This window comes from Orcinus orca, chromosome 1, assembly GCF_937001465.1.
Source record: "Orcinus orca chromosome 1, mOrcOrc1.1, whole genome shotgun sequence".
Lineage (NCBI taxonomy): Eukaryota > Metazoa > Chordata > Mammalia > Artiodactyla > Delphinidae > Orcinus > Orcinus orca.
In genome coordinates, this window is record NC_064559.1 from 172,591,741 (window position 1) to 172,605,838 (window position 14,098).

The following is a 14,098-nucleotide window of genomic DNA, read 5'->3' on the forward strand; positions in this document are numbered from 1 at the left end:
AAGCTGTGTGACCTTGGGGAGATTACTTCACTTCTCTGAGTTTCAGGTACTCAAATGTAACGTAGAGATGGTAACGAGTGACTTGCCCACTATGTTATTTAGCAAGGTAATATGGAAAAGTACCTGGCACATAGTAGGTACTCATTAAATATAGGTAGCGGATAAGGACTGTGGTGGCTAAGCATTGTTGAGAGAACAGCTTGCTTAGTCGTGGGTGCCACCATTTGTGGAAAGGAGCGATTTAGAGGACCAAGGAGAAGACAGGTTTAAAATTTAACTTGCGGTGTTGTAAATCCTCCTGTGGCTTGACTTTAGCATGAAAGGCTTACCATCTCCCCCCATCTGTTGCCCCTCTGTGACCCTGTGGTGGGGCCACTTATTACCCTGGCAACAGCCTGGTGAAGCACATGAGGGTAGCTAGACAAATGAGTCAGAAGGATGAGGTTCCTAGTTTTGTCTGTGCCCTAGCCCTGTGCCAAGGCCAGTGAGGCCATGGGAGTGAAAGCAGGGAGACCTACTGAAACCTGGTTGGCAGTTCTTCTCTCCCCTTTCGGATGGTCTCAGCAGGACATTTCTTCAAACGAGCCCACCTGGAGGGATTAGATCATCTACTCTTGCCCGGCACTGCATAGAAGAGAAAGAGAAGTGGAATTCCCTGTGGCTGGCCAGTTGGTCACACAGCTGGAAGGATCTCTTAAGGTTTTCTAGTCTAGTCCCTATGTTTTACAGAAAAGAAAGTTGAAAGGAAGTAACTGGCCACCCAGAGAGTGAGTTACAAAGCCGGGCCTCGAACCCGTGTCTCTTGATTTCTTTCTGCTTTACCACAGCAGGGCACTCGTCTTCGTGTTGTCTTGGCTAGATACAATCCTTGAAACTTGAGAATTTTGTCTGCCTTGGATTTTAAAAAAACAAACGCCACAGGCCAGAGAATGAGATATGCATGCCTTTTCTGTGGCATGTCTGTTTTTAATGCAAACATAAGACTTTGCAAGGATTTTACACAGATGAAGAACTTTAAACTTGCATATAGATATTTTTTAAATAAGACAAAACCTATGTAAAACAGTTTATGTTTAGCCTTTCAGAACTTCATCATAGCTAACAAGCCCACACCACATTAAACTCTGACATTGGGTTCTTTTAATTATCCAGCATGATTTTATGTAAAATGGGAGTCAAGACAGTACCTCTCCCATTTTAACTGTATTTCAAATTCTTCAGGAGCATCTTCATGTTTGAAGACAGAATTGCATTGGATTTCCTGTCCACCGGCCTCTTTTCTAAAACACTATTTGCTCATTAAACGTGCCTCCATTTTTTTTTTCCAGTGGTAAGTTTAATGGGATGTTTCTCCCTCTCAGATTAATGACAAATACCAAGGTCTTCTATATTTTTGAAGAGCAGCTTCTACCATATTTTATGGCTTTGAATAGGGACTCCATTTGGGGGTTATTTAGGGCTTGGTGGTCTTGATAAGCTTGGAGTTCAGGAGGTTGGTATCAAGTCATACTAAGTTCAATTTGGGAATTGATCACAGCATTCTCCTGGATGTAGGCAAAGGCTTGGGAGAAAAGCTGGCACTTGGGGAATTATATTGACACACTCACCATATTGTATGTGCCTTCTAGTTCAGTTGAGGAAGTTACAGCAACTTGGTAATTTTTCTCTTGTTCCTATAGGATAATTAGATGATAGAACCAGGCCCCGAGTGACATGCAGGCCTGACTGGAACGTCTGGCTCTGCTATTTAATAACTTTGTGTCTTAGGCAAGCCACCTCACTTCTTTGACCCTCAGTTTCTGCTTCAATAGAATCATTATGGGGATTGAATATATTGATGTTAGTAAAGAATTTGGCATGGGGCCTGGCACATAGTAGTTGCTTACTCAGTATTTGTTGAATAGATGAATGCAGTTAGCTGACAACATAGTAGCTGGAAAGGAGAAGGAGAAAGTTGATGCCCAAATCCTTGGTGGTTTTCTTGCCCTGGAAACAAAAGAATCAGGAAGTTAGAATCAATGAAGTTTATCTCTTCAGAGGCTACATACTTATTTCTGTTTACACTAAAACTGATTACTTGGTCTTAAGCTTGGAGCAGTTGCAAAGGTGGGTTGACTCATCCTTTTTGAGTCTCCTGCTAATTTCTTCTGTGGTTTCCTGGAATGCAAAGCCAGAAGCATACTCCAAAGCCACATTAAAACGCTGCATGAAGTTACCTGCTGTCTTAGGTGATCCACACCACCGTTCACCTTCATTAATGTGACCAGTCAAGAGTTATAGCTTCTTGTCACCCTGTGTTCAGTCTCCTCCTCACACCTCATCCATCTTGCTTGCCATTGCCACATTAATCTTCCCCAAACATCTCTTTCATCATGTCTCAATCTGTGTCGGGTACGGGTCTCTTTGCCACAGGATAAAAGCCAATGACACAGCCCACAGGGGTAGCCTCACAGCCACTATTCACTGAACACCTGGGACAAGAAAGGCACTGTGCTTGGTGTTTTATATGCACTACCTTTTGGAAAACAGTTTATTATCCCCACTCTACAGATAATGAAAGTGAGACTCGGACAGGTGAGGTAGCTTGCCCAAGTTCCCACAGTTAGTATGTAGCAGAGGCAGAATTCCAAGCCAGGACTCCCTGACTGGAAAGACTGGGCTGCTTTTGTTAAATCCTGGGCCTCCCTCTCCCAACCAGTTCTTCCACTTTTTACGGTGACACTGAGTGTTCCGTAATCTTCTGTGGACTAGGTGCGGATGTGAGGCACCACCTTTAATTTGGGATTAGGATTAGGAAGGCCTGGAGCTTGGAGGTTTGCCCCCACATGAGCCAGCATCTCTCAGGAGGTCAAGCCTGCTATTCTGGTTGGGATTCTTGGCACATCCTGGGTTGTAAGGATCCGAAAGACCAGGACCACTTAGCAGAGTGCTCAGCACAGAACAGGGGCTCAGTGAATGTCCAGTGACTGCAGAAAAGGACAAGTGGAGGCCTCAGATCTTCCTGAGCCCTCATCCAGGGAGCATGGCGCAGGGAGGAGGGTGATGGGCGTTAGGATGGAGCCAGCAGGTAGTTACCTCTCAGAGGGGCCTCAAGATCCCCCTGGCCAAGCACTGGGGCAGCCAGGGTCCAGGTAAGGGGACATGTGACTCGAGGGACTGTCTGCTTCTGCTCCTTTCAGGAACTTACTTCTGTCACTCAGACCTTCCTGCACTGCTCAGCCTGCCCTTTCAAAGGACCCATTCAAACCTGAGCCCTGGCCTACAACCTAATTCGTTGTGCCTGGCGATGGTTACTCCTATCTGGGGGCTTCCTGAGGCCAGAGGGGTGTGGCAGGAGAGCAGGAGTAAAGTGGTCTTCTGCTTTGAACTTCAGGCTGGGGAAGTTAGATGCCCTTATCTAGAGCCATCATTCATTCTTTCAGCATCTATGAATATGGCTCAACCATATTTCAGGCATGTGTTTTTAGAGAGAATAGAGCGTGGGCTTGGGGGGCAAAGAGATCTAGATCGAATCCTGGCTCTGTGCCTTCGCATCTGGGTGGCTTTAGGCCCTCTTTGAGTCTCATTTCTTCTTCTGTGGAAAGACATGCAGCTAATACTTGATTGCAGGGTTGTTGGGAAGTACAGTAATATATGTGAAGAGCCGTATAGTGGCATCTGGTCGCTAATAGACATTCTAAAAGTGGTAGCCTATTTTTTAATTGAAGTGTAATTCACATAAGACAAAATTCACCATGTTAGCCATTTTAGAGTGTGTACAATTCAGTGTTCTACAAACATCATCACTGTCTAATTCCAGAAAATTTTCATCACACAAAAAGAAATCCCTGTTACCCATTAAGTGGTCACTTCTCATTGCCCCTTTCCCCTGTGTCCCTGGAAAACATTAATCCACTTTGTATCTCTGTGGATATACCTATTCTGGACATTTCATATAAATGGAATCATATATTATGTGGCCTTTTTGTCAGGCTTCTTTCACTTGGCGTAATGCTTTCAAGATTCATCCATGTTGTAGCAAGTATCAACACTTTATTTCTTTTAACGGCTGACTAATACTCCGTTGCATGGATATACCACATTTTGCTTATCCATTCATCAGTTGAGGGACAGTTGGCTTGTTTCCACCTTTTGACTATTATGAATAATGTTGCTATGAATATTTGTGCACAAGTTTTTGGTGGACATGTTTTCATTTCTCTTGAGTACATACCTAAGAGTGGAACTGCTGGATCGTATGGTTATTCTGTTTAACCTTTTGAGGAACTGCCAAGCTGTTTTCCATAGTGGCTGCACCATTTTACATTCCCATCAGGAATGTATGAGGGTTCCAGTTTCTCCATATCCTCCCAACACTTGCTATGTTTATTCTCTGTTCTTTTCTTTTTTTGATTGTAGCCATCCTAGTGAGTATGAAGTATATCTGATAGTATTATTTTTGACTTACATTTCCCTAATGACTGATGATTTTGAGCATCTTTTCATATGCTTACTGGTATAGCCTCTTTTTATTATTCTTTCACTCAACATTTTTTTTGATGAGCCTCTATACTGTATGGCCAAGCCTGTGATATGGGCCCTGCCCTGTGGTTACCCACACTCCCGTGGGAAAGGCAGACCTCAGAACAGGTGATTGCAACATAGTGAGAAAATAGGCTACAGAGAAGGTATGTATAAGGTGTAATGGGACCTTAGAGGAGGAAAGAGGAGCTGAGTGGAGGTTAGGTGGAGTTTGTCTAACAGAAAGGAAAGGAGGGGGCATTCCAGTTAGATGGACGGGGCGTGGAGCTTTGGGTATAGCCGGTGGGAGTTGGGCTCCTGTCGTCATATGGGGAGTAAGGCTCTCTCAGGTGTCTCCCTTCTCAAGCCAGGTGGCTGAGTAGGTCTCCACCTCCAGGGGCAAGCCTGCAGCAGCCCTGGGCCAGCCACAGGCTCTGCTGAGCTTTGTCATCTGCTATAAGTACCACTCTTGTTGCCTTCAAGGCACATATACTCAGCTGATTTGATCCCACTCGAGGTCAATATTCTGTCTCCCTTCCTACGGAAAGAGATCAGTGATGCTCATTGACACAGCAGCTTGCCTGACTTCTCACACCTACCACATAGCAGAACTGGACTTGGAATCCAGGCTGTCTGACTCTTCCACACCTGCAGGCTGAACCTCAGCTCTTCTTACCTTAGCGTTCAAGGCCAGTTATTCTCCAAGCCCCAGCCACCTTAACTTTCTTTCTCACCTTTTCTTCCTGCCTATAACTGAACCACCTTTTGTAACCATTCCGGTCTAAATGTTTTTGCAATCTTTCTTTTTTGGTTTCTGTCCTTTACCCCTCTTCTTGCCGTCAGTAAATGGCTGTCCTTTTATGTACACTGACGGTCCAAGTGCTCTTCACTCCGCTCAAGTTCTTAACACACAGAATTGATCATCTTCACGGCATCCTGGCAATGTGAGTAGGAATTATTTACTTCAAGTCACAGATTAGGAAACAGGATCAGAGAAGTAAATTAAGTTACTCGAGACCACCCTGTAAGTAAGGGGTCTAGTTCAAAGGGCCCTTCCTCTCAAATGCCTGCCATGGTTACACTGACCAAAGTGATCTCCCTTGCCCCCAAGATCCTAAAGCAGTTACTTTCCCCTTATTCACATTCAGTATTTGAGATCTTATCTCAATCTTATTTGAGGGCTTTTCTTTTTCGTGGGTTTTTATCTTGGGTCCCCTAAGCAGGTGTTCATTCTCAGTGCCCCAGGGCCCCAGCCAGATCCTGCAAGTGTAAATTCTCAGTAAATGTTAAGCGGAGGCATAGGAGGAAAAGCTCTGAACTCTGGTTGCACAGTCTGAGTTCTCATGCTGTTCATGTTATGGCACTAACTTCTGTGACCTTGCGCAATGATGTGCTCACCAGAATGGGAACCCTGCCTGTCTTGCTCCCCCTGTATCCCTGGGCCTGACTGCTGAGTAGACGGATGCAGGGATTTACCATTTGGAACCTCATCTCCATTTTGAAAGGGTTAAATGAAATGGTCTGAGGATTGCTCCCAGTTGAAATATTGCCCAGTGTTGTGAGCCTGAATGACTGCTTCTCTCCGTACCAGCATGATTCTCAGCTACAGAGCTTCCCCTCAGGGAGGCAGAGCATAGCTTGTCATTTCTAGTTTGGTGGCTACATCTCAAATTTTTGCACTTGACCTTGTCAAACTGAAGGCTGACCCAGGAGCTTTGCCTCAACACATTCAGAAGTCCTAACACCCCCCTCTCATCCTCTGTATCCCTTTCAGTTTCTCTCCCTCTTTTTTCACGTGTGAACACACCCACCCATCCCATTTCAGGATAATTTCATTTGGAGCACCTTCTTTAGGTTTTATATTTTAGCAGCTTTTTGACTTAGAAGGAATGGACAGTGATTTATAGGAGGTGAGCTACTGCTCTTTTAGAAAGACCACGGTCCCTGCTGCTGTTCTTGCCTAACCCATTGGGTGTATTTTATAGGTACAAAGAGAACAAGAACAAGAACTGGCCTTTTTGTGAAACTAGAAGCCTAGGATTGCTGCTCCACTAGTGGGGAAGGGCATTTTCATCTCTGATCAGGAGGGGTTGTTAACAAGACGGCCTCTTCTTTTTGGGGGCATTTTCCTTACACTAGATACCCTTCTTAAGTCATTCCTTTGTTTTTGTATTTTAATTGTATCTTTATCCACCTTATGCTTAGGGAAATAAAACGATTCTGAGCCTGTTGATAATACCAGCTTTTACATCCTGTTCATTGAGTGCCTGGTGTGTACCAGCCGTGCCGTGTGGTTAAGTGTGTGAAGCATTGCTGCTGTCGTCCCCACGCTTCTTCATAGAGGAGACACCTGAGGTCATGCGATCAAGACCTTGTTGCTCCCTCCTCGCGCCCTGTCTCGGAAGAGCTGAGCTTCCCACTGAGGCCTCTCTGATACTGCAGTCCCACCCTTGACCAGCTGGGGCTCCATTCCTAAGATACATTCAGGAAGATGTGGCATTTGACTGCATTCTGGAATAGTTAGGTGCTTACAGGCTTCCTTTTCAACTTTGCTAACAAGTTGTGAGGAGAGAAGCCTGGACTGGGGGAAGTGTAAGAGCATGTTCAACACACACACATGTGCACACACACTCACACATAAAGACCCTGAGAGACAGAACTTAACCACTCCCTGGCCACATGCTACATCCGGCATTGGGCAACATGCTACAAACTACATTTAAGATATAGCAGCAGTGGGAACGTTTGAGGAGTAAGAAATAGTAATTCCCAGAGTCCCAGTTCAGGCCCAGAAAACAGGGCCTCAAAGTATTTACCACAAGGGCCAGTTCCAGAGCATGTTCGAGTTTCTACCTCTGGAACTGTCCTCTTTGAATTTTTACTGCTGACATCTACAGTGAGAGACAGATCTGGGAAGTAAAGTTTGAAATCTGTGCAAGAGAAAAATAATTCTCTTTCAGATTATCTGAAGTTGAGTTTAAAGAATAAGAAAGTGAGGAGAAGTAGTATCCCTTTGTATTTGTGTAGCACTTTTGTAGTTTGTAATGCACGTCAGTGTGTGTTGTTATCACACGTAAGCAGTGGTTGAGATGCCAGAGGCCTGTTTCCCACTCCTGCCTCTTCCTCAGACTCACACCCTGGGCACGTGCCTTCCATCCTCACCTGTAAGATGAGAGAGAGTTGGGCCACTTGGTCACTGAGGCCCCCCAAACTCTGTCATTTCATTATCTGATACCAGTAAATGTTGCTAGTTACTCTTCCTGTATCTGTCTTAACTCAGCCTGTCTTGTGTCTGGGCTGTGGGGAGGCTGTACCTCAGCTCCAGTTCAGGCTTTATCTCCGTAAGAGCTATCATCCTTTCATGCTCATCAGTACCTGAGCGGGCAGAAACCCCCCAGGTTTTCCTGAGAGATCATTTGCTTAGAAATATCTCGGTTGTTGAGGGATTCATGTGCTAGTTAAGTTAAAACCAGATAGCAATCTAAGGGCCGTTCCAGTTCCAAGATTCTAGAATTCCATAAAAGGCCACCCTTGAAGATATACTTAGGGAAACCCCTCAGCAAATTCACTGGGCGCTATTTCAACGCTTTGTATGGTGGTGCCTTTAGCATATACCCTTGATCCTAGAGTTTGATCTGCACTGCTGCTGCTAGGAGCCCTGCATGTAGAAGGGAACAAACATGTCTTGGGTTTGTTTGCTTTTCCTTTTTAACTGGTCTGGCCTCAGACATTCTCTAGTATTTGAGGTTATGGGCATTTTGAGCATTTTGACTCATAATGAACCTTATTCTCTTGCTATGCATTTTAGAAGACAAATCTGACCTTGAAAACAGTGTGATGCAGAAGAAAATAAAAATCCCCAAACTTTCTCTCAATCATGTAGAAGAAGATGGGGAAGTTAAAGATTACGGGGAAGAAGATTTACAGCTTAGACACATCAAGGTAACAAAATCTTTCCTCTTCTTTGAAAGTATGGGGCAGCAGTTTCAGACTTCTTATAGCTAAAGAATTCCAGTGTGGCCTCCTCTGCCCATGTAAATGCCCCCTGGTGTCACAGGCCATGACTTTCTCACGTTGGGAGAGGCTCGGGACGGCTAGCATGAGTTTGCTCTGCTGGCTGACTTTCCAGGGAGCGCTGTCCTGTTTGTACCATCTGTGCAGTGTCATCGCTGCTAAGGGTTGGGAGTGGTGCATTTCCGTCTGGCCTCCAGCTCCGGAGAGGTCACTGCTAGGCTCCAGGAACATGGCTGCTCTTGGGCAGCAGTTCAGAGCCAGTCACTATCAGGCTGCCCCCAAACAGCTAAGGGTGGACTCACGAGGAGGTGGGGTGCGCCAGGTTCAGACAAAGGGCTTAACGTGACCTTGGGTTGGAAGGAAACTTGTGCGTGAGGTTGCATTTCCTTTGGTGTGTGCCCTAGTTGCTCTCCTCCAGCCTTTGCTTGTAAGCCTGCTGAATATCTTGTTCGATAAGCCAGATGTTTTTTTCTGTACGATGGGTGCCCTGGAGGAAGGGAGGGGGAAGAGGGATGCCTTCTGCACTGACTGCAGTCTGCTTTTGGACACAGGCCAAGGACATCCCCAAAGCATAGTCCAGAAGATGCAGTTGAGTTTAGTTCCTGCATTCATTGTACCCGTGCTATGGGCCTTGGCCCCTTGCTGGTTCCTGGGGTCATAGAGATTAGACAGACATGGTCACTGCCCTTAGTGGTCTCACAGTGTAGTGATGCAGACGGGTATCCAAAGTGATCATTATAATTTTAATGAATAAACTCATCTAGACTACCAGCAGCACTTTATCCCAGTGGATAAATGACAGGATAGGATTTTGTCATGTAACCTAATCTCAGAGTCATGTTTTTTTTGTTTTTTTCCAAAATTTTCAGGAACTCATTGAGAGGTTAAGGCAGGCTTGACCGGACACAGTTAAGTTGTCTGGAATCTGGTATCTCCAGCTGTCTGCATCTCCCACAAGTGCCCCCATCAGGAGAGCTCCTACAGCCCTCCTGCACTGGTCCTCTAACTCCCACTTCCCCTCAGTGGGAGCTCTGTCCACTTGAGCTGGAATTGGCCTCAGGCAGCTGAAACCCCAGCTCCTGGGTAGTCCTAGATAATTGTCTTCTCACTAAACTGTCCTCTCTGTATCCACTTCTTGCTGAGCTTCAACCTGGCCAGAGTCCAAGGAGAGGCTAACACAGGTGGGGGAAGGAGCCTAGTGCTCTAAGTCGGGCTTCAGGTTCCGGGTCTGACTCTCTCCATAGCTCCCCGTGTGACCCTGAGTGTAGTCCTTCCCCTCTCTGAGCCTCAGTTTCCTCACCTGTAAAATGAGGGATTTAACCAGAAAGAACCTTCCAGTGCTAGCGTTCTTTGAACCTTTCAGTTACATAAACATTTATCCAGCCCCTGCCAAGTGCCAGTTCTGAGTAGGCAGTGGAGGAACAGAAAGTAAGACATGATTCCTGCCCTAGATTCGAGTCCTTAGCACCCTTCCCAACTACAGCGTTCCTGAGGAAAAGTTTACTTGGTGGAATGCCCTTTTCTGTGTGGGGGGGAGCAGGGGGGAGGGGCTTTTATGTTTTTGTTGTTGAAGAGGTTTGAGTGATGGCTCCCCCGGGATGGCTAGGCCTGGCCTGATTTGTTACTGATTCTCCACAAATACACACTGAATACTCCCTGTGAGCAGATCACTGCCTGGGCCCTGTGGGTAGGGTGGGAGCCTGGGGAGTTGGGGAGGGCAGTCATGATATTATAACATGCACCCAAGAGGCAGAGTGATGGAACGGAAGAAGTGCTGGCCTGGGAAACCAGAGTCCTGCTTCTGCCACTAACTGACTGTGACTTGGGGCGAGACCCTTCCCCACTCTGGACCTCTGTTTCCCCCTTTGTAAAGTGAAGGGCTTTGACTACGTGTCTGCACAAGTTTCTCCAAGCACTGATGTTCTGTGGTTCTGTGATTCTAGGATTGTCTGGGGAAATATTGAGCCGCAGCCCAAGAAAGTCCCAGCTGCCCTTGCCTGAACTGATTCTCGTTGTCCTACACAGAGACCCGAGGGGCGGAAGCCGAGTGAAGCGGCGCACAAGAGCATCGAGGCAGTGGTGGCCCGGCTGGAGAAGCAGAACGGCCTGAGCCTGGGCCACAGCACATGTCCGGAAGAGGTCTTCGTGGAGGCCTCACCGGGCCCAGAGGACATGGACAGTCTGGAGGACGCCGGTGTGCCCCGGGCTCTGTATGAGGAGCTGCTGCGCAACTACCAGCAGCAGCAGGACGAGATGCGCCACCTCCAGCAGGAGCTGGAGCGGACTCGCAGGCAGCTGGTTCAGCAGGCTAAGAAGCTCAAGGAGTACGGGGCGCTGGTGTCCGAGATGAAGGAGCTCCGCGACCTCAACCGGAGGCTGCAGGACGTGCTGCTCCTGAGGCTGGGCAGCGGTGAGTGCTCCCGCCACGGGCCGCCTGCCACTCCCCGCGGGGGCATGGCGTGTGCCGCCCCCCTTCCGGGAGGGCACCGGGGACAGGCAGGCCGAGCTTCCCTGAGGCGAGGGAAGGGCAGAGTTACCCCAAGGGAGAGCCACTCCCCTCTCGGAGCCATTCTGACAGGAGCTTCGGCGTGCGGCAGCCTTAGCTCTCCAGAGCACAGCGGGCAACGTCAAGAAATGGGGCTCAGAGAACGAGAGCTGGCAGCGTATTTGCCACCACTCGTTTATGCATCCATGTGGCAAGAGGCAGGACCAGGGGTAATAGGAAACCTCTCCAAGGGGGTTTCAGGATAGTAAAGAGAGCTAGACAGCATCCCGGCAAATGTACTACTTTTAAGTCAGAAAGTGATCAGTGCCGCAGGAGAGACGTGGATAAGATGACAGGAGAGTTCAAAGGATGGAGTGAGGCTATTTGTAACTGAGGGAGACTTCGGTAAGGAGGTGGGCCTTGAAGGGTGGGCGGGCTTTCAAGGCACAAGAGGAAGCAGAGGGCAGCAGTCTCACTGGGGTGTTGAGAAGAGAGACTGCAACTGTAGTTTAAGAACAGGCGATTGAAGGCCTTGAAAACTATACCAGCCTGGGGTGTCTGGACTTGTTTTGGTAGGAATGAGAAAAATTAAAAAGGTTTTGAGCAGGGAGGCACACGACCTTAGATTAATGTAAAGATGTATAAAACTCCTCAGGTTTGCTCATAGAAGAACTTGATAGGCTCTTATATTGCAACTGAATTTAACAAACTAGGTTTTTAGATATTCACATCTAACGTGGTTTAGAAGCAGGAATCAAGGGAAATCTGAAAGGGAGCAGCTTTGCCAGCAGGGAGAAATGACTCCTTACCTGAGAGGAAAAGACAGAAATGCTCTTTCAGAACACAAGAATCCAGGACTGTACAAACTAGAGGCCAGTCAGTATTGAGCAAATCAGTATAACCCAAGTTCATAGCCTCCACGTGCCCTGCGGACAGTCATTAATAAGCCTGCATCAGTGTTCTTGGCTTCAAAAAGGGAAGAGCCTAGTCTAGAGACACAAGTGCCATCCCCGAAGTTTAAATCAAATGCACTTTCATACTCAAGAAGGGAGGCTTGTGTTATCTAGATAACAGGTTGACATGTAAAGCCTCATTTCTCTTTGATGTTCAGATAGAAGTGCTACCTTACTTAGATTTACAGGTGCCTTTTACTACCTAGAGTATGTCCCCAAGGCAGTGCCTCAGTAGATCTTCAGGGTGGCCTAGGGAGTCGGTCAAGAGGCCTTTTCATGCCCTTGTCGCAGAGAAGGAAGCTGAGGTTGGGACTTAGGCAGAGTCACCTGGGGAGGCAGAGGCAGAGCTCACCTCGAACCGTATCCCCAACTCCTAGGCTAGTCATGCCCCCACCCCCTGACTCCGCCTTGGCCGTTCTGCCAAATCATAGCCCCTAGAGGCGCACAGTGACACCAGAGGTCACATGCGGTGTGCGACGTAAAAACTTATTAAAATTTTTTTATCAAAATAAAATCTCAAAGAGAAACCCTAACTATAAAAAAGTGTGAAAACTGTATTGATCTTGGAGTTGGGGTGGGAGGTGGGAGAGAACTGAGGTTTTCAGAGAGAAAAAGTGTTTTCCTGGTCTTCGGATGAATAATTTTTATTTTCCTTGCACTCTGTATGCTACGCCTTCTGTAAACTTCTTTGGGGTGGAGGGTGGGAGGGGAACAAAGCATACTAACAACAAAAACTCTCCACGTCATTATTTCAGCTCCCAGGGAAACTGCCTGTTCTGTATGATGATGACCTGAGTTTAAACTCCAGAAGCCACTCCTAGCCCTCTGGGGCAGTAAGACACTGCCTTTTGTGTCAGCATGTTCCTCTTTAGTCTTAAAACACTTAGACAAACTTGGCCCCGACCACAGTTTCAGTGTCTTGATCATCCCAGGCACTCCCACCCCACAGGCCTTGAATGTCGTCTTGAGGGCCAGTGGCTGGCTCTTCTCTGATCTGAGTCACTGTCGTCATCACAGTGGGATGGACTGACTGTAAATCAGCTCAAGACACAAGTATGCGTAAAGCACCCACTATGTGCAGTGCCTTCTGCTCCAGGGACCATGGGTGTCCCAGAAAATCACACCTGTTCTCCGTGACCTGTGAAAGCTTAAAGTCCATCGATGAGCCCTTGTTAATCAGAAAATGATAATGTGCCACGTTCTAAGATAAATCCACAAGAGTGTAGTAAAAGGCTCCCTACTCTAAGGGGAGCTTGTATGTTTTCATGGATGTAGTCTAGTCTGTTCTAGTCCAGTCTTTGCAACCAGATAGGGCTGGATTTAAACCCAACTTCCCCACTTCCCAACGCTGTGGCTTTGGGAGCCTTCTTTCCTTGCGTTCTTCCCTCCTCCCTCCTTTCTTCCACAAATATTTACTGGTCTCTGCTGTGCGCCAGGCATTTTGCCTAGTGGTTAAAGTGCAGTACATTCAGGATACCGCCCTTGCCCACTCCCCTTGAGGAGCTCAAAGCTTGATACGGGAGACAGCCACTGACACAGTGCCAGCACAGGGCTAGAAGCTCTGCTGTGAGACAGCAGAGGAGCGGCATCCATCGAATCTGGGGGATCGGGGAAGAAAGGCTTCCTGAAGGAAGCGACTTCTAAGCTGGAGCCTGAAGGATGCATTTTTGTTATCCAGGCAGGGGTGAGTGGGTGGGAAGAGCAGGAGCAATCTAGGCAGAGGGTACCTCTCTGAGACTTGGTGTTCTCATCCGTAAAATGGAAATAATAATGCCCGTCTCACAGCACAGGGATACACAGCATACTGTCTGGCATTCTGTTGATGCTGAATTACCATTAGCTCCTTTTTCATACCATTTCGTGGAGGGGCTAAGACAGAGACTGATTTGGTTTTTAACTCTTGACTCTCCTAACCAGTAATTGGCTGTGTGACCTTGAGTAGGTTAACCAACTTCTCTGCCTCTCAAGGTCTTCTATCATAGAAGAGCAAAGGAGTTACATATGTATTTGTTCATTCAGTCAGTCAGCTCACATTGACCACGTGCTTTCTGGGCTTAGGAACTTGGGGAGATACAAAGAAGACTAAGACATTGGAAGCTGGGGAGGGCGTAGTGATGGAGGTAAACACGTAAGCATGTGATTGAAA

At 47.2% G+C, this 14,098-nt stretch overlaps 2 protein-coding genes across 5 annotated transcripts in view; both read left to right on the forward strand.

The window, feature by feature from the left end:
- AGBL4 (AGBL carboxypeptidase 4) overlaps positions 1–14,098 on the forward strand; it is a 1,394,453-nt gene that overhangs the window by 1,146,281 nt on the left and 234,074 nt on the right. The gene's annotated exons all lie outside the window — the stretch shown is intronic.
- The window catches only part of BEND5 (BEN domain containing 5), a 47,692-nt gene that overhangs the window by 7,200 nt on the left and 26,394 nt on the right, over positions 1–14,098 (forward strand). For 2 of the 4 annotated variants that reach the window (XM_049700154.1, XM_004273885.2), the window contains exons 2-3: positions 8,309–8,442; positions 10,540–10,924. In XM_049700154.1, the coding sequence (XP_049556111.1) occupies positions 8,309–8,442; positions 10,540–10,924 (519 nt within the window). Of the gene's footprint in view, positions 1–8,308; positions 8,443–10,457; positions 10,925–14,098 lie in introns of all 4 variants that reach the window. The other 2 variants (XM_033435558.2, XM_033435557.2) reach the window with 2 other exon arrangements.